The following is a 16,412-nucleotide window of genomic DNA, read 5'->3' as shown; positions in this document are numbered from 1 at the left end:
ACCATCACTGATAATTCAAAGTAACAAGCTCTGAGGCGCACCTGCAGGGGGCTGGTTGTCATGGTAACTATCCGCTAGATCCTCATAATAGTGACATTTGAAAAAGATGAAGTTTTATCAGCATGTCGACATGACCTCTAAAAGAGTCCAGCAGAGGGCGCTGTTACACTGCAACTTCAAGTGACTTTCAAACTGCTTTTAACCATGTGACTCCTCCCTGAGTCTCCTCTCTACTGGAGGCATCCTACCTGGGGGTGTGGGCGGGGCCACAGAGAACCAGGAGGAAGTACAAAGAGTAGATGCGTTGGAAGGTTGCTAGGCAACCAGGTAGTTGCTGCTCCAGGCCAGAGGTCCTCCTCAGAACCTTACCAACGAAGAAGACGAACTAAAAAGTATTTGATTTCCCATCATGCAGCAGTCTGACGGGGATTGGATAGGGAGGGTGATGTGACAGCTCCCTCCCTCGCTTCCTGTTCTAGTGCATCGTTGCCATGGCGACAGGGCCGCTCCTCCACACCCACGCCGATCACCCCGGCTCGCTCACTGTGGATGCCAGCGAGCGAGCGAGCGAGAGGTGTGTGTTCTAACCCACGCACTGGAGTGGGAGATAGCGTGCGCATGCTCACGTGCACACACACACACACACACAGCAGTGTGTGCGTGGGCTGAAGCCAGCAGCCTTCCACTCGTCCTGCTTCATCCTCTCTCCTCATCAGCATCCTCATCTTCCTCCCTGCTGGATCAGTCCATCATGATGGAGAACAAGTCGCTCATCTGCTGGGTGAGTCTCTGCGCACAAACACCTCCATGCATGCCTGTGTGTGTGTGTGCAACTTTTTCTATCTTCGCACTCTTTCCGTCCTTTTCAGCCCTCTTGCCTTTTATCCTCAGCTCCTTCCCTTTGCTTCGCGTCAACAAGCTACAAGCGCCGCCCATCACAAATAAGTGGGAGTGGCTTGCACTTATCCATTGATCACTTAAATGAATGTCTTTATGGACGACATTTGTAAAGGCACAGAGACATTCCTCTTGGACCATGCCATGCCATGCCATGCCATGCCATGCCATGCCATGCATCCTAAGAAATCCAACCCTTGAATCCTGATCTTAGAGTTTCAAATGTTTCATTTTTCACTTCTTTGTGACAAAACATGCTGCCTCCAGCTGGTTGGGAGTCTTCTATGTAAGCTTTCCCCAGCTTCCTTGATTGAACTTTTTTCTACACCTCCTTGATTCCGTCGGTCCTTCTTTCGTCCTTCCTCAGCACTCCTTTCACCTACTCCTCCCTCATATGCTTCCTTTCCCTGCCTCCTTCCTTCACCTTCACCTCCTTCACTCTTCTTATTTCCTCTCCTTCCCACCTCTTCTTATTCTACTTTTTATACTTTTCTTTCCTCCAGCATCCCCTGAGTGTGAGCGTGTGTGTGTTACGTAAGTGCAGCAGTGAGTGTGTAGGCCGTGGTCTCACAGCGTCTATCTAAGAGATGATCTGCTCAGCATAGAAAAGAACAGGAAGTGTATCTTCTCTCCTTGGCACAAGACCTGGTTGCCATGGTAACGTCCCTCGATGATGAGACACGCTGATGAGGACTGGAGACAAACGTTTTCTGTGGATTTGTGTCCTGTGTCCTCCCTATTGCATGCGAGAAGAACAAGCGCTGCCTCAATGTTTCAGCTACTAGCGATGTGAGAAACTTGACAAGATGGCGTGTGTGTGTGTGTGTGTGTGAAAGAACAGTGGGTTTTATCAGCGCCTGCCATTGGTTGCCATGGTAATGGGCAAAGGGAGTTACATTTCCAGGACATATGCGCTGTGTTCATACTTAAAGACTTTTTCATGTTCAACTTTCTAATGTTTGACCACTTGAACATCACTAGAAGAAAATCAGTGACGTGTGTGTGTGTGTGTGCACACGCATGTGTGTTATCAGAGTAGTCCAGCTTCTCACCTTTTCCTTCCTCACATCCGCTCCTTTGCCCACACACACAGGAAACAGGAAATCTGAGTCACAGGAAGTAGTTCTGATCCCTTTTGGTTCAGTCGCATCCTCCTGCTGTCTGCATCGCCACGGCAACAAGCTGCAACTCTAGTTCTAGCTGGCGGAGTCGCACAGTGTAGCGGAAGGCTAACAGGAGCTGAGAGCGAGTATTAGCTACTTTCTGGACGTGCAAGACAATAAGTAGGCTGATCTGATAAGATGTTGTCTCCCATTGCCTAATGCTTTTGTTTTCTTCCACCCCCCATACATCCTGACCCCCGCCCACCCAACTCCCCCCATCTTCCTCTCGCTCTTCCTCCACGCCACAGGATGGGCCGGGCAGCTCCCACAATACCATCTGAAGGTCTCACTGCCGCCATCCACCTGAGGCGTCCCCACGGCTTCGTCCATCCAAGACATCGAGTCTCCCCTCATACTGGACCAGGACCAGATCAGACCAGATCACGATACTTAAGCCTTAAAGCGGTCCGGCTCGGGATCAGACCAGCACAGATCGCTCACAGGAAAAGTTTGATGGGACTGCTGCCAGTAGGTAGGAAGACTTTTATTTCACTGTTGCTTATGAGTCAAAAGGATCTTCTTTAACTAAACAACGCCTAACATCCACTTCCTGTGTGCTGTAGTCTTACTCGGCTTGGGGGAGTTACCTTCACCTTAAGAAAGTCAGCCTTAGAACTCGGTGCAGATATGTGGGGGTCAGAATGTGAGTGTCATGTGACCTTTTTGCGCAGCTGGATGCTTTGCACCGCAATCCCGCCGCTCCTTGACGTCCCAGATGTGTCAGTGGACGCTCAGAGCGAGACGGAAAGAGCCGGAGTCAGCAGTTAGGATGTAGTTTCACACGGCAACTGTGAAAATTGTTCAGCTGCGTTACCATAGCAACAGTGAGCATGCAGAGCACACACACACACACACAGATTGACAGAGTGAGGTTAGCACAGGATTCCCTGTTTTTCGAGTTGCTATGACAACACTCCACTCGTGGATGGCCTCGCTGGCTCACTGGGATGGAAGCAGCCATTGAGTTTGGTCAGCAAATGTCCTCCTTCAACAGGAAGTAGGGCTGCTCCACTTCCTTCAGTAACAGGAAGTACTAACAAGATGACTTGACCGGGCTTACATTCAAAACGGATAGCAGCAGGGCTCGCTTGACTGTGGTTTGCATCTTCTGATTCATTTCCACATTGTTCTTGCCAAAACTGCGCGCGTGTGTGAGAGACAGTTGAAAAACAGGAAGTGATGTAACATTCCTGGACCATTATTAGCACCGGAGAAGGTGGAGGTCAGATGAGGGTTGCATGTTCTGCAACTCTCAAATCAATCCAGATAAATCAAAATGTAGATGTTTCGCAAATGTGACTTTTGTGTTTCTTATGCGCTTTTGTCAATGCAAGGCGCTAATGTTTGGATGCAAGTTGTCATGAACTCCGGGATGTCACGTCTTGCAGCCACATGCCTCTGAGTCCAGCTGCTGACACCAAACATGATCGCCCACGCCAACAGGCGATTACTAACGGCAACCCGACAGGCTCTCCCGTTGCCAGGGACGACGACGCGGAGGACACGCCCTCTGGAAACAGCATCGTCGTCCGCATCGGCATCCCGGACCTGCAGCAGACGGTAACACACACGCTACTGTAGCTAGGCCACTTGACTCGGCGGCACCAGTGGAGGACAGGAAGACAAAGTGAAGGTAGAGTCCATCAAATATGTCCTCTGTCCATCTCTGGCTCCCTCAGAAGTGTTTGCGGCTGGACCCAGATTTACCCGTTTGGACCAGTAAGCAGAGGGTTCTGGTCACCTTGACTCAGTCTCTGTCGGATGTTTTGAACTATGGTCTCTTCCAGCCGGCGTTCAACGGCCGAGCTGGCAAGTTTCTGGATGAGGAGCGACTGTTGAAAGATTACCCCCTTCCCCCTATCACGCCCATCCCGTACCTGGAGGTGCAGTAACTCCCTCGCTTGTCAGCCACTTCCTGTTAGCAGACAACTTGAGCCAACATGCTCACGTTCTCGCCATACTTTGACACCTTTCATTCTTCTGTCATCCTGACAGTTTCGTTACAAACGCAGAGTTTACACACAGAGTTACGTGGACGACAAGCAGCTGGCCAAGCTGCACACAAAAGTAGGCAACGCATTTCACAATAAGACAACAGGAATGAGGGAGTGTTGAGCAGCTTGTTGTGTTTTTTTGGGAAACCTCTCAGGCCAACCTGAAGCGCTTCATGGAACATGTCCATCAGAAGAACGTGGAGAAGGTTTCCAAATGGCTGGAAAAAGGTCTGGATCCAAACTTCCACGACTCCGACAGCGGTGGTAAGTCGACGTGTTGTTATTTGCCTGCCGTCCTTCCAGGGCTTTTATTTTGAAAGACACTGCGTTGGCTCTCAGAGTGTCCTCTGACGCTGGCGGTCCAGTTGGAGGAGAGCTGCGAGCTCATCAAAGTTCTCCGCAGTGGCGGCGCTCACCTGGACTTCCGCACCAGAGATGGGATCACTGCGCTGCATCGGGCCGTCATGTGCCGGAACAGCGCCGCTCTCACAGTGAGGACGTCAGAACCAGAACCCGCAGGTGGTCCATCAGCAGACCTTGCTGATGGTTTGCTTCTGCTGCTTTCTAGACCCTTCTGGACCTGGGAGCGTCGCCGGACTACAAGGACAGCAGAGGACTCACGCCACTCTATCACTCCGCCATGGTGGGCGGCGCCCCCTACTGCTGTGAGCTGCTGCTGCAGGACCACGCCACCATCGGTACCTTCTTGTCTCCATAATGACATCACACTTGACTGCTCAAAGACTGATGGTTGTCACGGTTACAGGCATGACAGACGAGAATGGATGGCAGGAAATCCACCAGGTCTCACAAACACACACACTGATGACAGCTACAATTATGTATACATTTTTAGAAGCGTAATCACGTGTGTTTGTGTGTGTGTTTAGGCTTGCCGCTATGGAAACGTGCAGCACTTGGAGCACCTGCTTTTCTACGGTGCTGACATGAGCTCCCAGAATGCATCAGGAAACACCGCACTGCACCTCTGCGCTCTTTACAACCAGGTCTCTAACACACAGCCTCGACAACAACTTTATTACAGTCGTCCCTCGCAATATCGCAGTTCGACTATCGTTCCCTCGCTATATCGTGTTTTTTCAGAAATTAATTAATTAATAAGTGATTGCTGTTTTGTGGTAGACTATGGTCTATTATTAGTCAGTGATATGTAGTATTCTGGTCACTTGGCGGCAGTAATGAAGTAATTACCTTACATTACATTACCTTAACACTGCATGAGATCATTCATAGCATGTCCGACTTAATAGAGTGAAAAAAGGTTGTCCTCCGGTCATGTGTGGAAGTGGTAAGTTTTTGGCTTCTTAAGTTTAGAAGTAATACAGTGGTGTGAAAAGGTGTTTGCCCCCTTCATGATTTCATGATTTCTTTTTTTTTTTGCATATTTAGTCACACTTAAATGTTTCACATCATCAAACAAATTTGAAATTTGAGTAAATGAGAACACAACTGAACACAAAATGTAGTTTTTAAATGAAACTTTTCATTATTAAGGGAGAAAAAAAATCCAAACCTACATGGCCCTGTGTGAAAAAGTGATTGCCCCCTAAACCTAATAACTGGTTGGGCCACCCTTAGCAGCAACAACTGCAATCAAGCGTTTGTGATAACTTGCAATGAGTCTCTTACAGCGCTGTGGAGGAACTTTATCCTACTCATCTTTGCAGAATTGTTGTAGTTCAGCCACACTGGAGGGTTTTCCAGCATGAAGCGCCTTTTTAAGGTCATGCCACAGCATCTCAATAGGATTCAGGTCAGGACTTTGACTAGGCCACTCCAAAATCTTCATTTTGTTTTACTTCAGCCATTCAGAGGTGGACTTGCTGGTGTGTTTTGGATCATTGTCCTGCTGCAGAACCCAAGTTGGTTTCAGCTTGAGGTCACAAGCAGATGGCCGGACATTCTCCTTCAAGATTTTTTGGTAGACAGCAGAATTCTCATGGTTACATTTATCAGAGCAAGTCTTCCAGGTCCTGAAACAGCAAAACAGCCCCAGACCATCACACTACAGTACCACCACCATCTTTTACTGTTGGTATGATGTTCTTTTTCTGAAATGCGGTAAAATGCGCTAGATGTAATGGGACACACACTTTCCAAAAAGTTCAGCTTTTGTCTCGTCAGAGTATTTTCCCAAAGGTCTTGGGGATCATCAAGATGTTTTCTGGCAAACAGGATGGAGGGGATGGAACACTTTTTCACACCACTGTACAAATATATAGACTATAGAGAATATAGAGAATACTGAATTGGAAGTCAGTTTGCTTCCCAGCATGCCCTCAGGAATCAGAATGGCCTTTATGGTGGAATCCTATATCGCAAAAATTAATTTAATGCGGTCAGGTCTGGAACCAATGAACCATTATAAACGAGGGACGACTGTATTGGTTGCTCGTTTGTTTTTCGACTCATTTCTCCGTTGCTGCTCTAACAGGACAGCTGTGCCCGAGTGTTGCTCTTCAGAGGAGCCAACAAGGACATCAAGAACTACAACAACCAGACTGCTTTTCAGGTCCGAGCACAGAGATAAGATTTAATTTAGTAAGTTGATGAAAAACTATCATTGTAATTGGTTGAGTGGTGTGTGCGTGTGTATGCAGGTGGCCATCATTGCTGGCAATTTTGATTTGGCCGAAATCATCAAGATCCACAAAACCTCTGATGTTGGTGAGTCAGATGCATCACGTGACGTCGTGCTCACACCGCCTCCAATATGGCCGACAGCATGTGCTGATACAGTGTGTGTGTGTGTCCAAGCAGTTCCCTTTCGAGAGACACCATCCTACACCAAACGACGCCGCTTGGGAACCATCAGGTTGCCAGCAGGAAACGGTCTCTGCTCGCCGCGCTCTTTGATTCGCTCAGCCAGTGACAACGCGCTGGAAAGCCCCGCCTCCTCCCCCGGCCCCTCCTTGCAAAGCTTGGAAACACACCATGACACACACACACACTCACTACGACGGCACACTCGCAGGCTCAGGTAAGCACACCTGTGGTCCCACCACTTTTTCCTGGCAGGCTAATGCCGCGTCTTGCTCGTGTGTGCAGTCCGAGTGGCGCCGGGGGTCATGTGGAGACCAGCCCCCCCTCGTCGCCCCCACTAACTCCCCAGCTGAGGAAGAAGAGGCTGTACAGCGCTGTGCCGGGACGCACCTTCATTGCCACGCGCTCCCACGTACCCCAGGGGTCTGGAGAGATCCAGCTGCACCGCGGCGAGAGGGTGAAAGGTGAACGGGCCGTCATGTTGAACGCCACGAGAGCGTGCGAGCAGCTAGTGCTAACATATCTATGTGTCATGGCGCTACAGTTCTGTCTATCGGGGAAGGAGGATTCTGGGAAGGAAGCGTCAAAGGAAGAACCGGCTGGTTCCCTGCCGACTGTGTTGAAGAGGTCCAGATGAGACAGTACGACCCCCGACTGGGTAAAGACACCACAAAGTTGTGTGAAAACGTGACATGTCAGTGCGTGACCACGGGCACGTTTCTTTCAGAGACAAGGGAGGACCGCACCAAGAGACTCTTCCGGCATTACACAGTAGGCTCCTACGACAACTACACATCCTACAGGTGAAGCACACACACTACATCAGGGGACGCTCACAGAGGTTCTGTAGCTAAGGCGGTGTGTTGTGGCGTGACAGCGACTACGTGATAGAGGAGAAGATGGCCGTGCTGCAGAAGAGAGAGAGCGAAGGCTTCGGCTTCGTCCTCAGAGGAGCAAAAGGTAGATGACGACAAAAACACTTTTAACGCTCCATCGTTGCAATATTTCATCTCTCATCAGCTGAGACGCCCATCGAAGAGTTTGCGCCCACCCCGGCGTTTCCCGCCCTTCAGTACCTGGAGTCTGTGGACCAGGGGGGCGTGGCCTGGAGGGCGGGGCTGCGTACAGGAGACTTCCTCATAGAGGTGACGAGCGTCCTGGTGCGATGATGCCCTCATTTCCCCCCTCACCACGTGCTCGTCTGTTCAGGTGAACGGCGCCGACGTGGTGAAGGTGGGTCATCGCCAGGTGGTGTCGCTGATCCGGCAGGGCGGCAGCCGCCTGCTGATGAAGGTGGTGTCTGTTTCCCGCAAGTCAGACACCAACCTGGTCAGGAAAAAAGGTGGAGCTCTTTAATTTATTTGCAACCTGTTAACGAGCACTGACAGCTGATTGGTTCTTATCGCATAGCCCCTCCCCCTCCCAAGCGTGCACCCAGTACCTCATTGACACTCCGATCCAAGTCGATGACCGCTGACCTGGAGGAGATAGGTAAAACACACACACACAGACAAAATCAATGTGTTAAGAGGTGGTGTTGACCTTCTGTCCACCCTCCGTGCAGCCAGGAGGCGGCGCTTTGGTGAGTCATGTGACCATGGAGGTCACAGTGTGTTGTGTTCTTAAAGCTTTGTGTTGTTGTGTGCATGCGTTGTGAGTGTGTGTATGTAACAGTAGTCACCACGCGCAATCCAAAACCCGGGTCCATACATCCCTACCAAATCCAAAATCAAATCCCTACCAGCGCTAGGCAATGAGCTAAAAGCCCTGCGCTGTCAACTTGTTGCTCCGCGCAGCTCTTCAAGTGTCAGGGAGTGAGGTTTACCCACCTACTACCACATCACATCAGCTGGCACCCGTTACGTGTGTGTGCGTGTGCATGTTATGTTGTTCACATGTTGGTGTGTTTGTAACTTGCAGACAAACTGGATGAAATGTTGGCTGGAAGCACACAGGAAGTGGTCCTGCGGTCCCGCCCCTCCGATGACTTCAGGGCGGCCACAGTGAAACAGAGGCCCACCAGCCGGCGAATCACACAAGCTGAGATTAACGTAAGGCGGCAGTCGCCCCCGGTGGACAGTAGACAAACTACAGGACAGACAATGACATTGTCATGTCATTGGTTGCTTGTGTTTGTAGTCCTTGTTTGAGCGTCAGGGTCTGGTCCCCCCCACTGCCCCAGAGAAGAGCACCATGGCTTTGCCGCGAGGAATGTCCAGAACCAAAAGTTTTGGTGAGAAACGAACACCATTTACCCTGCTAAACTTGTTAGCCTAGCTTAGCTTAGCCAGTCCAGTGTAAGATGCTCATTTCAAGAGATTCAAGAGTTTTATTGTCACAGTAAAACAGGTAGTCATACTATGCAATGAAATTCTTGTTCTGTTCATTCTCCCAAAATTTGTGTCGCCTACCACACAGGCACGCCTGAGGACGACAGGATCTCTGCTCTGATCAACGAAAGTCGTTTCCCGCGGAGCTCCTCACTGACGGACAGCTTCATCCCGCCGCCTCCTCAGACAGCTCCTCCCCCTCCTCCCGCTGCTTCCTCCGCCTCCCCGCTCTTCCTGCTCGATTCTGGGCCTCCTCCCTCCTTCCTTCCCCCACCTCCCCCCGCCCGAGGGGAGGGCCTGACTCGCTCCAGCTTCAAGCCAGGAGCGGAGCCGAGGCTGCAGGAGCTCTCAGACTCGCCATCGAGGAGCCACGCCCACGCAGAGCGCCAGAGGAAGGCGAGGTCCATGATCATCCTGCAGGACACGCCCCCTCAGCTGCAGACGGAGATGCACGTCGCTGCTGCCATGCACACGCTGCACACTGCCGCAGCGCACACCTCCACATTGTCTCTCCACAGCCCGACCTCTGCCCTTGGCCAGTCACCATTGTCACGCCGCCGCGGTCGGCCCATAGAAAACCCTTACGCTAATGTAGGCCAGCAGGCTGCGCCCTCTAAACCTCAGAGGAGGAAGTCACCGCTGCTGAAACAACTTCCTGTAGAGGAGCAAGGTAAGTTAGTGAGAGTAGTCATCAACATGGTGTTTAACGTTTCACCACCTGTACGCCTCCATCTTGTCTCCAGGACTCAAAGATCATGATGCCAAGTTGGAGGTGGGCGGACCCAGCAGCCCCAGCAGGGCAGAGCTATACCAGCAGCAGGTCCTGTCTGAGCGTGCTCGGGTCCAGGGCCGCCGCTCATCCCTCTTCCTGTCAGTGGAGGGCTCTGGTTCCGAAAACCAGGTTCCCCCTCTCCTGACGCAGAGTCACTCAATGGACGACCTTGGGGAGTTGCCTCCGCCTGCACCTGTGCTGTCGCCATCTCCATCCCCTCACACCTTCCTCCACCCGCTGACAGGCAAACCTCTGGGTAATGTTCCACTCCTGCCCTCCAGGTGGTAGCAATAATTGAATTGTTCTTGATAATCAACAATCCCCCCTCCCTCCTCAGATCCTTCATCTCCACTCGCCCTGGCTCTGGCCGCACGAGAACGAGCGCTCACCGCTCGCACGCCCAGCCCTGAGCCACGGAGCAAACACGCTTCTGCCTCGACCACTCCCATCCCCACGCCGGCCGCCAGTCCGGAGGGAAGACATAAGCGTACGCCCATCCCCACCCCACAGAGTAGCCCTGAGCCGCGATCCAAACGCACCACCCCTCAGACCAGCCCCGAGCAGCGAAGCAAGCGCACCACTCCTCAGACTAGCCCAGAGCTCAGGCACAAGCGCATAACTCCGCCCCTGTTCCCTGACGGACAGGTGGAACGGCCCGAAGCCGAGGGGGGCGTGACATCTCCCGCCGGCCCCTCCCCCGAGCGCTGGAGGCCTGTCCCGCTGACAAGCTTGGCCAATGAGAGCCACTCACCTCTGATTGACAGGCGCAGGAGCCTGACAATTGGCAGTTCGGAGGAAGAGGGCGGGGCATACACCGTTACGCTCCCCCCCGCCTTGTTGTCGTCCAGTGACGAGGAGACGAGGGAGGAGCTGCGCAGAATCGGCCTTGTGGCTCCGCCCCCTGCTTTTGCCAGCACTCCCGCCCCCCTCACCTTGTTGCCACGCCGAGGTGGCGAGGGCGGGGGCAGTGCTTCCGACTCTTTGGGGAGGAGAGCTGAGGAGGAGGAGGGTGATGAAGAGCGTCTCCACGACAGCTCCTCTCCCAGCTCCCTTCCCCCATCCATCACCTTGGCCTCGCCTCCCGCTCCCCCTTCCCCCTCCTCACCACCTGCCTCTCACGCCGCCACATCCCCGTCCGCCCTCAAACCCCGCCTCCGTTCCCCTATTGGACGAGGCCGCTCAGCGCTCAGGGATCCCCTCCTCAAGCAGTCGTCTGACAGCGAGCTCCTCCCCTTGGCCCCCTCCTGCTCCTCGCCCTCCTCGCCCCTCTCCGCCTCCCCCACCGGCGGACGCCAGCCTCGCTACCTCTTCCAAAGGCGCTCCAAGCTGTGGGGGGGTGGCGAGGACCGTGCCGACGACCGGCGAGGATTTGGTTCTGAGGAGGGTGGGGGCCGGCCAGCAGCCCTAGGGGGTCAAGGGTCAGGGGTGGACTTGAGTGGACGGTCAGTGTCAGCGTCGGCGTTGGAGCTGAGTGGCCGCGTGGGGTCAGGCCTCGACCTCGCCAACCGGCTCCAACTGCTCAACAAGGACAGCCATTCCTTGGGGGAGGAGCCAAGCTCTCTGGACCCGGGACGCAGGTCGCCAGTAGGCGGGGCCAGGTGCGTCACCTGTGTGTGTGTGTGTGTGTGTGTATGTGTGTGTGTGTGTGTGTATGTGTGTGCCTTTATGTGTAATAAACTAGGTGTCATTTGTGTTGTCGTCGTTGCAGGTGTGTGGACAGTGGCGATAGAAAATCGTAGGTTTTTATCTCTGGTAAACATTCCTTCTTATTGGCGGCTAAAGCTAACGTGCTAACATATATATAGCCTACCATCATGACATGTCAGCTGTGCTAACGCAATACTAAGTGCTAACATCCTACATAGCATCTTTAATGGTCTACAGTAGCAACAACACACTCCTTCACTAACTTTGTTGCTCTTACAAACACTTTGCCCTCTCATGCTAATGCTAACATGCTAAGGTGCTAACATGTGGCGTTGTGTTCTAGGTTGTTCTCCAGTCTGGGTGAGCTGCACACCATCTCCCAGCGAGGATACGGTGCCACCTATACGGTCCGACCAGGAAGCCGTTACCCTGTCACCCGCAGAAGCCCCTCCCCTTCTCCCTCGGCCTCTCCCTCCGATAGGACGACGCCGTGCTCCGACAGGCCGGACCTGAGCTCAGGTCGAGGTCTGACTATCCTCAAGTCGTCCAGTCTTAGTCTGCCCTCGGAACCCAAAGAGGTCCGCTTTGTCATGCGCAGTGCCAGCGCTCGGACCCGGTCCCGCTCGCCCTCTCCCTCACCGCATGCCTCGCCGTGCCCCTCGCCGGTCCTGAGCGGCCCCCTGCTGGCCCTGCGGCCGTGGAGGCAGCGGCCTCTCAGCCTGTGGAACAAATATGACGTGGGCGACTGGCTGGAGAGCGTGGGCCTGGCCGAGCACCGCCAACGCTTCCAGGAGCACGAGATCGAAGGCTCGCATCTTCCCGCCCTCAGCAAGGATGACTATGTGGAGCTAGGCGTCACCCGACTGGGTCACCGCATCAACATCGAGCGGGCCCTCAGACAGCTATTGGACGGCTCCACTTGACCTGAGTGTTAGCGAGCTGCGTGTTCTCTCGTCTCGTCGGCTCTTTCATCAAACTCTGAATTGCTGCAGAGCTCTTTAACAAGCACAAACCTTACAAGTGAAGAACCAAGTAAGTAACACCTGACTGATGCTCCTCAGTGGTCATCAGACCAGGGCTCGAACCTGCAACCACACATCCCCACCAAATGAGAGTTAAGTCAAGCAGTGTTACCCATTCAGCCAAAAGCCCTGAGCTGTTAACCCACTGAGCAGCTGTTAAGGTGGCGGGGAGTGAGGTTCACCTTACGCACTATTGCACAGCCACATTACATGGCATCCTGATAAACACCTGGAACACACACCTTGGCCTAGCCTAGCCTATGCGAGTGAGCTAATTCCACTTTGATCAAAGAGCTGATTATTTTCCTCCAGTTATCGAAAAGTGTTATTTTTGACTTCCTATCTTACTTAGCGCTGATCATTTAGCAACAACAATGTGCTTGTGATGACGTTTGATGGTGGACTTCTTGTTGTGCTGCTGATTGTCGACTGATTGATGGTGCTACGTGTTCCAGCGAAGCCATCTGTACACTAATCTACATCTCGTTCAATCTTAAAGGAGTTTCCTCTCTGCCATAAGGGTTCGCTTTGATCCCGCCATACGTGGAGATTCCTCCTTGCTTGCTCAGATCTTTTCCTGTCGAAGAAGAGAGCTGCTCTTCAATGTTGCTCTCCTACTAGCATGCCAATCCTGCTAGGAAGAGTGCGTTCATCCACAATCTTTCATTTTATTATTATTTTTACCAACATGTACGCATCGCCTCCAGCCGAAGAAACAATGGAAGGACAACTAGCTTGTTAGCTAGCTTTAGCCATTAAGAGAGAACTTAGCTTAGCATAGCCTAGCACAATAAAGCACACAAGGAAGCACAAGCGTTTCGTCCTTGTGTATTGCTAACGTGCTAACAACGGCTAAGCTTCCAGAAGGGTTAGCTTGACGACAAAGAAAACTACATGTTGTGCTAAAATGTCATTTACTGAGAAAATGAGTCGAGATGTGGCCACTACACCAGCAGCAGCCGTCCTTTCTGTCACATGTCTTGCGATGCAACGATTACACGCCCCCAGAAACGAGCCCAGCAAGACACGGGACAGACACATGTCGAGGTTAAAGCTGACGAAGATACGATGAAGACGGTATGAAGCTACGTGTGGGTGGGAGGGCACGTTAGATCATTAGAACATGTAGCTGATTATGTGATCTGAATATCTTTGATTCATCAAGACGATTAATAAGCAATAGACTCCTCCATTGATTAACTATTGTTTCTTTCTAGAAGGTTGTTGTTGGACTGAGTGATGACGTGTGTAACCTTTCTAATAAAGGCTCATTTACTACACACCTTCACCTCTCACCTTGTCTGCCTGCCTCATGATGGATGACACACGTCCTCGCCTAGTTAGTTAATTAGTGAGGATGACCGCTGAAAAAAGTGGATGAAGTTCAAGTCAGAGTCAGCAAAGTGACCTGGTTGACTCTGCCCACTCCAGGACGTTAACCAAATCACATTTTCCCACAAGAAACAATGCATTAATCCAATAAATCAATTCCCGAAAGCCAAAAAACATGTTATAGTTTTAGAATTATTCTTTTTAGGGCTGTCAAAAATAGCACGTTAACGGCTCTCTAGTCCTCCTCGGAACGACACTTCCTCATTGCCACTTGACCATCGGCAGGTGCGTTCACTGACACTACGAAAATCGCAGTAATAGCTTTATGCATTTGTATGTGTGGTCTAAATAAACAGAAAGACAATTAAAAACAAGAACTGGATATTCTTATAAATCACTAACTCTTAGTGTGGAAGTACAATTTGCTGCATCTACACTCACAACGTGAATTCCACTGAGATTACGTGGTGTCATTGAACGCAACGATTCTTGGCCACTACTATCAGCGTTAGGCAAATACGTTTTCAGACATGTGTGCTATCTTTTAGCTTGATTTAAACTTTCATTTTATTTGGAGCTGTTAATAATTACAAATATATATCATATATCATTTATCTTATCTAATCTTATCTATCTTATCTAAAACAAAGGGCCCAAGTAGCCTAGTTGTTAGTATGTTGGCCACACAGTCAGGAGATCGGTAAGATCTGGGTTCGAATCTCCGTTGGGCATCTCTGTGTGGAGTTTGCATGTTCTCCCCGTGCGTGGGTTTTCTCCGGGTACTCTGGTTTCCTCCCACATTCCACAAAAACCATGCATGTTAGGTTAATTGGCAACTGAATGTGAGTGTGAATGATTGTTTGTCTATATGGACCCCGCCTCTTGCCCGAAGTCAGCTGGGATAGGCGCCAGCATACCCCCGACTCTAGTGAGGATAAGCGGCATAGAAGATGGATGGATGGATATTAAAAATTAAAAAAATGAAAAATCACATGTAGAAAAGTATTCACAGCCTTTGCCGTGAAGCCCCCTACCATCCCTAAGCACACAGCCAAGATGTCAAAGGAGTGGCTTCAGGACAACTCGGTGAATGTCCTTGGCCCAGCCAGAGCCTGAAGAGTCTGAAAATGGCTGTGCACTGATGCTTCCCATCCAACCTGATGGAGTGTGAGAGGTACTGCAAAGGGGAATGGGCGAAACTGCCCAAAGATAGGTGTGCCAAGCTTGTGGCATCATATTCAAAACAATTTGAAGCTGTGAATACTGATGTACATGTGATTTTTCAAGGTTTTTTTTGTTGTTGTTTTTAAATGGATTTGCAACAATTTCAAAAAAACTTTTTTCAGATTGTTTTTATGGGGTGTTGTGTGTAGAATTTTTGAGAGAAAAAAACGAATTGAAACCATTTTGGAATAAGGCTGTGACATAAAAAAAAAGTGGACTTTCCGGATGTACTGTATGATTAACTCATTTGAGAACTGATTAATTGGATTACAGTTTTTAATCATTTCACAGCCCTAAGTTTTCCATGCAGAAAACAAATACATACATGATCAATGCAAGTCATAAAGGAACATTAAATGTTACTTCTAATTTCATTGATTCTTGATGTCACCGAAAACAGGAAGGCGGTGGTGGTTGATCTCGCTGCCACATCGTGTCTTTGGTAAGGGTCACATCTTCAATGACGGTAAAAGTAACCTTAAATGTTAATTTATCCCTTTCATTTGTAATTTATATGCATTTAGAATTGTTCAATGCATGTAAAACTTTAAAAACATGTTTTGTGTTAACATTTTTGAGAGTCGACCGCTGAGGACATCATAGATGGGGACGTAACTTGCGGTTCCGGTTGCCATTTTGTAAGCTAGCTAATAGGATGCTAACAAGGAAGGACATTTTGTGACAAAAAAATACATTAAAGAACACAGTTGGACCCACGCAGTGTATTAACAACAGGACAAGACACGCCATATTATAATAAACAGAAACAAAGGCAAAATTGTGGTGTAAATTTTCAACTTTAACCGAAAAACAACCGAGGTTCCACTGTATCTATGAGCTGTATTTGTATTCATACAGTATACAGTGCATCCACAAAGTATTCGCTTTTTCCACATTTTGTTGTCACATTCTTATTCCAAAATGGAATCGATTCATTTTTTTCCCCCTCAAAATGAAACACACAACGCCCCATAATGACATGAAAAACATGCATACGTGCGTAAGTATTCACATATTATAGAGACATAACATGTCAGCTGCTGGTCCAGCTTGGACACCCATGTTAAATGTCTAAAAACATGAATATGCAAATGAGCTGACAACATTTTGACATTGAACTTACCAGAAATGAAATATTTCTAATGTTCTTCTTCTCTAGCAACCAATATAGTTAATCCCTCCCCTTCCGGTACGTAGCCACGATGCGGTTTCCGCCGTCGTTGTTGTTACCCTTTGTGTCCACTGAG

The 16,412-nt window shown here is 50.3% G+C and overlaps 1 protein-coding gene across 5 annotated transcripts; it reads left to right on the top strand.

Annotated features, from left to right (window-relative positions):
- The first annotated feature begins 426 nt into the window (after positions 1-426).
- On the top strand, positions 427-14,458 carry shank3b (SH3 and multiple ankyrin repeat domains 3b). Of its 5 annotated transcripts, XM_054753118.1 has the most exons (29): positions 427-781; positions 2,309-2,532; positions 3,449-3,620; positions 3,740-3,779; positions 3,848-3,943; positions 4,056-4,127; positions 4,210-4,318; positions 4,394-4,545; positions 4,623-4,752; positions 4,821-4,858; positions 4,945-5,061; positions 6,510-6,587; positions 6,676-6,742; positions 6,836-7,055; positions 7,124-7,302; positions 7,383-7,496; positions 7,566-7,641; positions 7,716-7,798; positions 7,859-7,983; positions 8,048-8,180; positions 8,249-8,329; positions 8,403-8,420; positions 8,759-8,889; positions 8,978-9,071; positions 9,257-9,838; positions 9,912-10,196; positions 10,278-11,538; positions 11,649-11,675; positions 11,931-14,458. In XM_054753118.1, the coding sequence occupies exons 3-29, from the start codon at positions 3,484-3,486 to the stop codon at positions 12,508-12,510; spliced, it is 5,025 nt and encodes a 1,674-aa protein (XP_054609093.1). In that variant the 5' UTR covers positions 427-781; positions 2,309-2,532; positions 3,449-3,483; the 3' UTR covers positions 12,511-14,458. The 5 variants fall into 5 exon arrangements, with proteins under 5 accessions (XP_054609093.1, XP_054609090.1, XP_054609092.1 ...); XM_054753114.1 differs by having other exon boundaries at positions 428-781; positions 3,740-3,943; XM_054753115.1 differs by lacking the exon at positions 8,403-8,420 and having other exon boundaries at positions 3,740-3,943.
- The last annotated feature ends 1,954 nt before the right edge of the window (positions 14,459-16,412 follow it).

This window comes from Dunckerocampus dactyliophorus, chromosome 15 (assembly GCF_027744805.1).
Source record: "Dunckerocampus dactyliophorus isolate RoL2022-P2 chromosome 15, RoL_Ddac_1.1, whole genome shotgun sequence".
NCBI classification, from domain to species: domain Eukaryota; kingdom Metazoa; phylum Chordata; class Actinopteri; order Syngnathiformes; family Syngnathidae; genus Dunckerocampus; species Dunckerocampus dactyliophorus.
The sequence above is the reverse complement of the archived record's forward strand: the minus strand, read 5'-3'. Positions and strand labels throughout refer to the sequence as shown.

Coding starts and splice junctions, on each gene's coding strand:
- shank3b (XM_054753114.1), top strand. CDS start 3,453: ATGCCTCTGAGTCCAGCTGCTGACACCAAACATGATCGCCCACGCCAA. Junction 3,621..3,739: donor TCCCGGACCTGCAGCAGACG/GTAACACACACG, acceptor TGGCTCCCTCAG/AAGTGTTTGCGGCTGGACCC. Junction 7,497..7,565: donor ACAGTACGACCCCCGACTGG/GTAAAGACACCA, acceptor CGTTTCTTTCAG/AGACAAGGGAGGACCGCACC.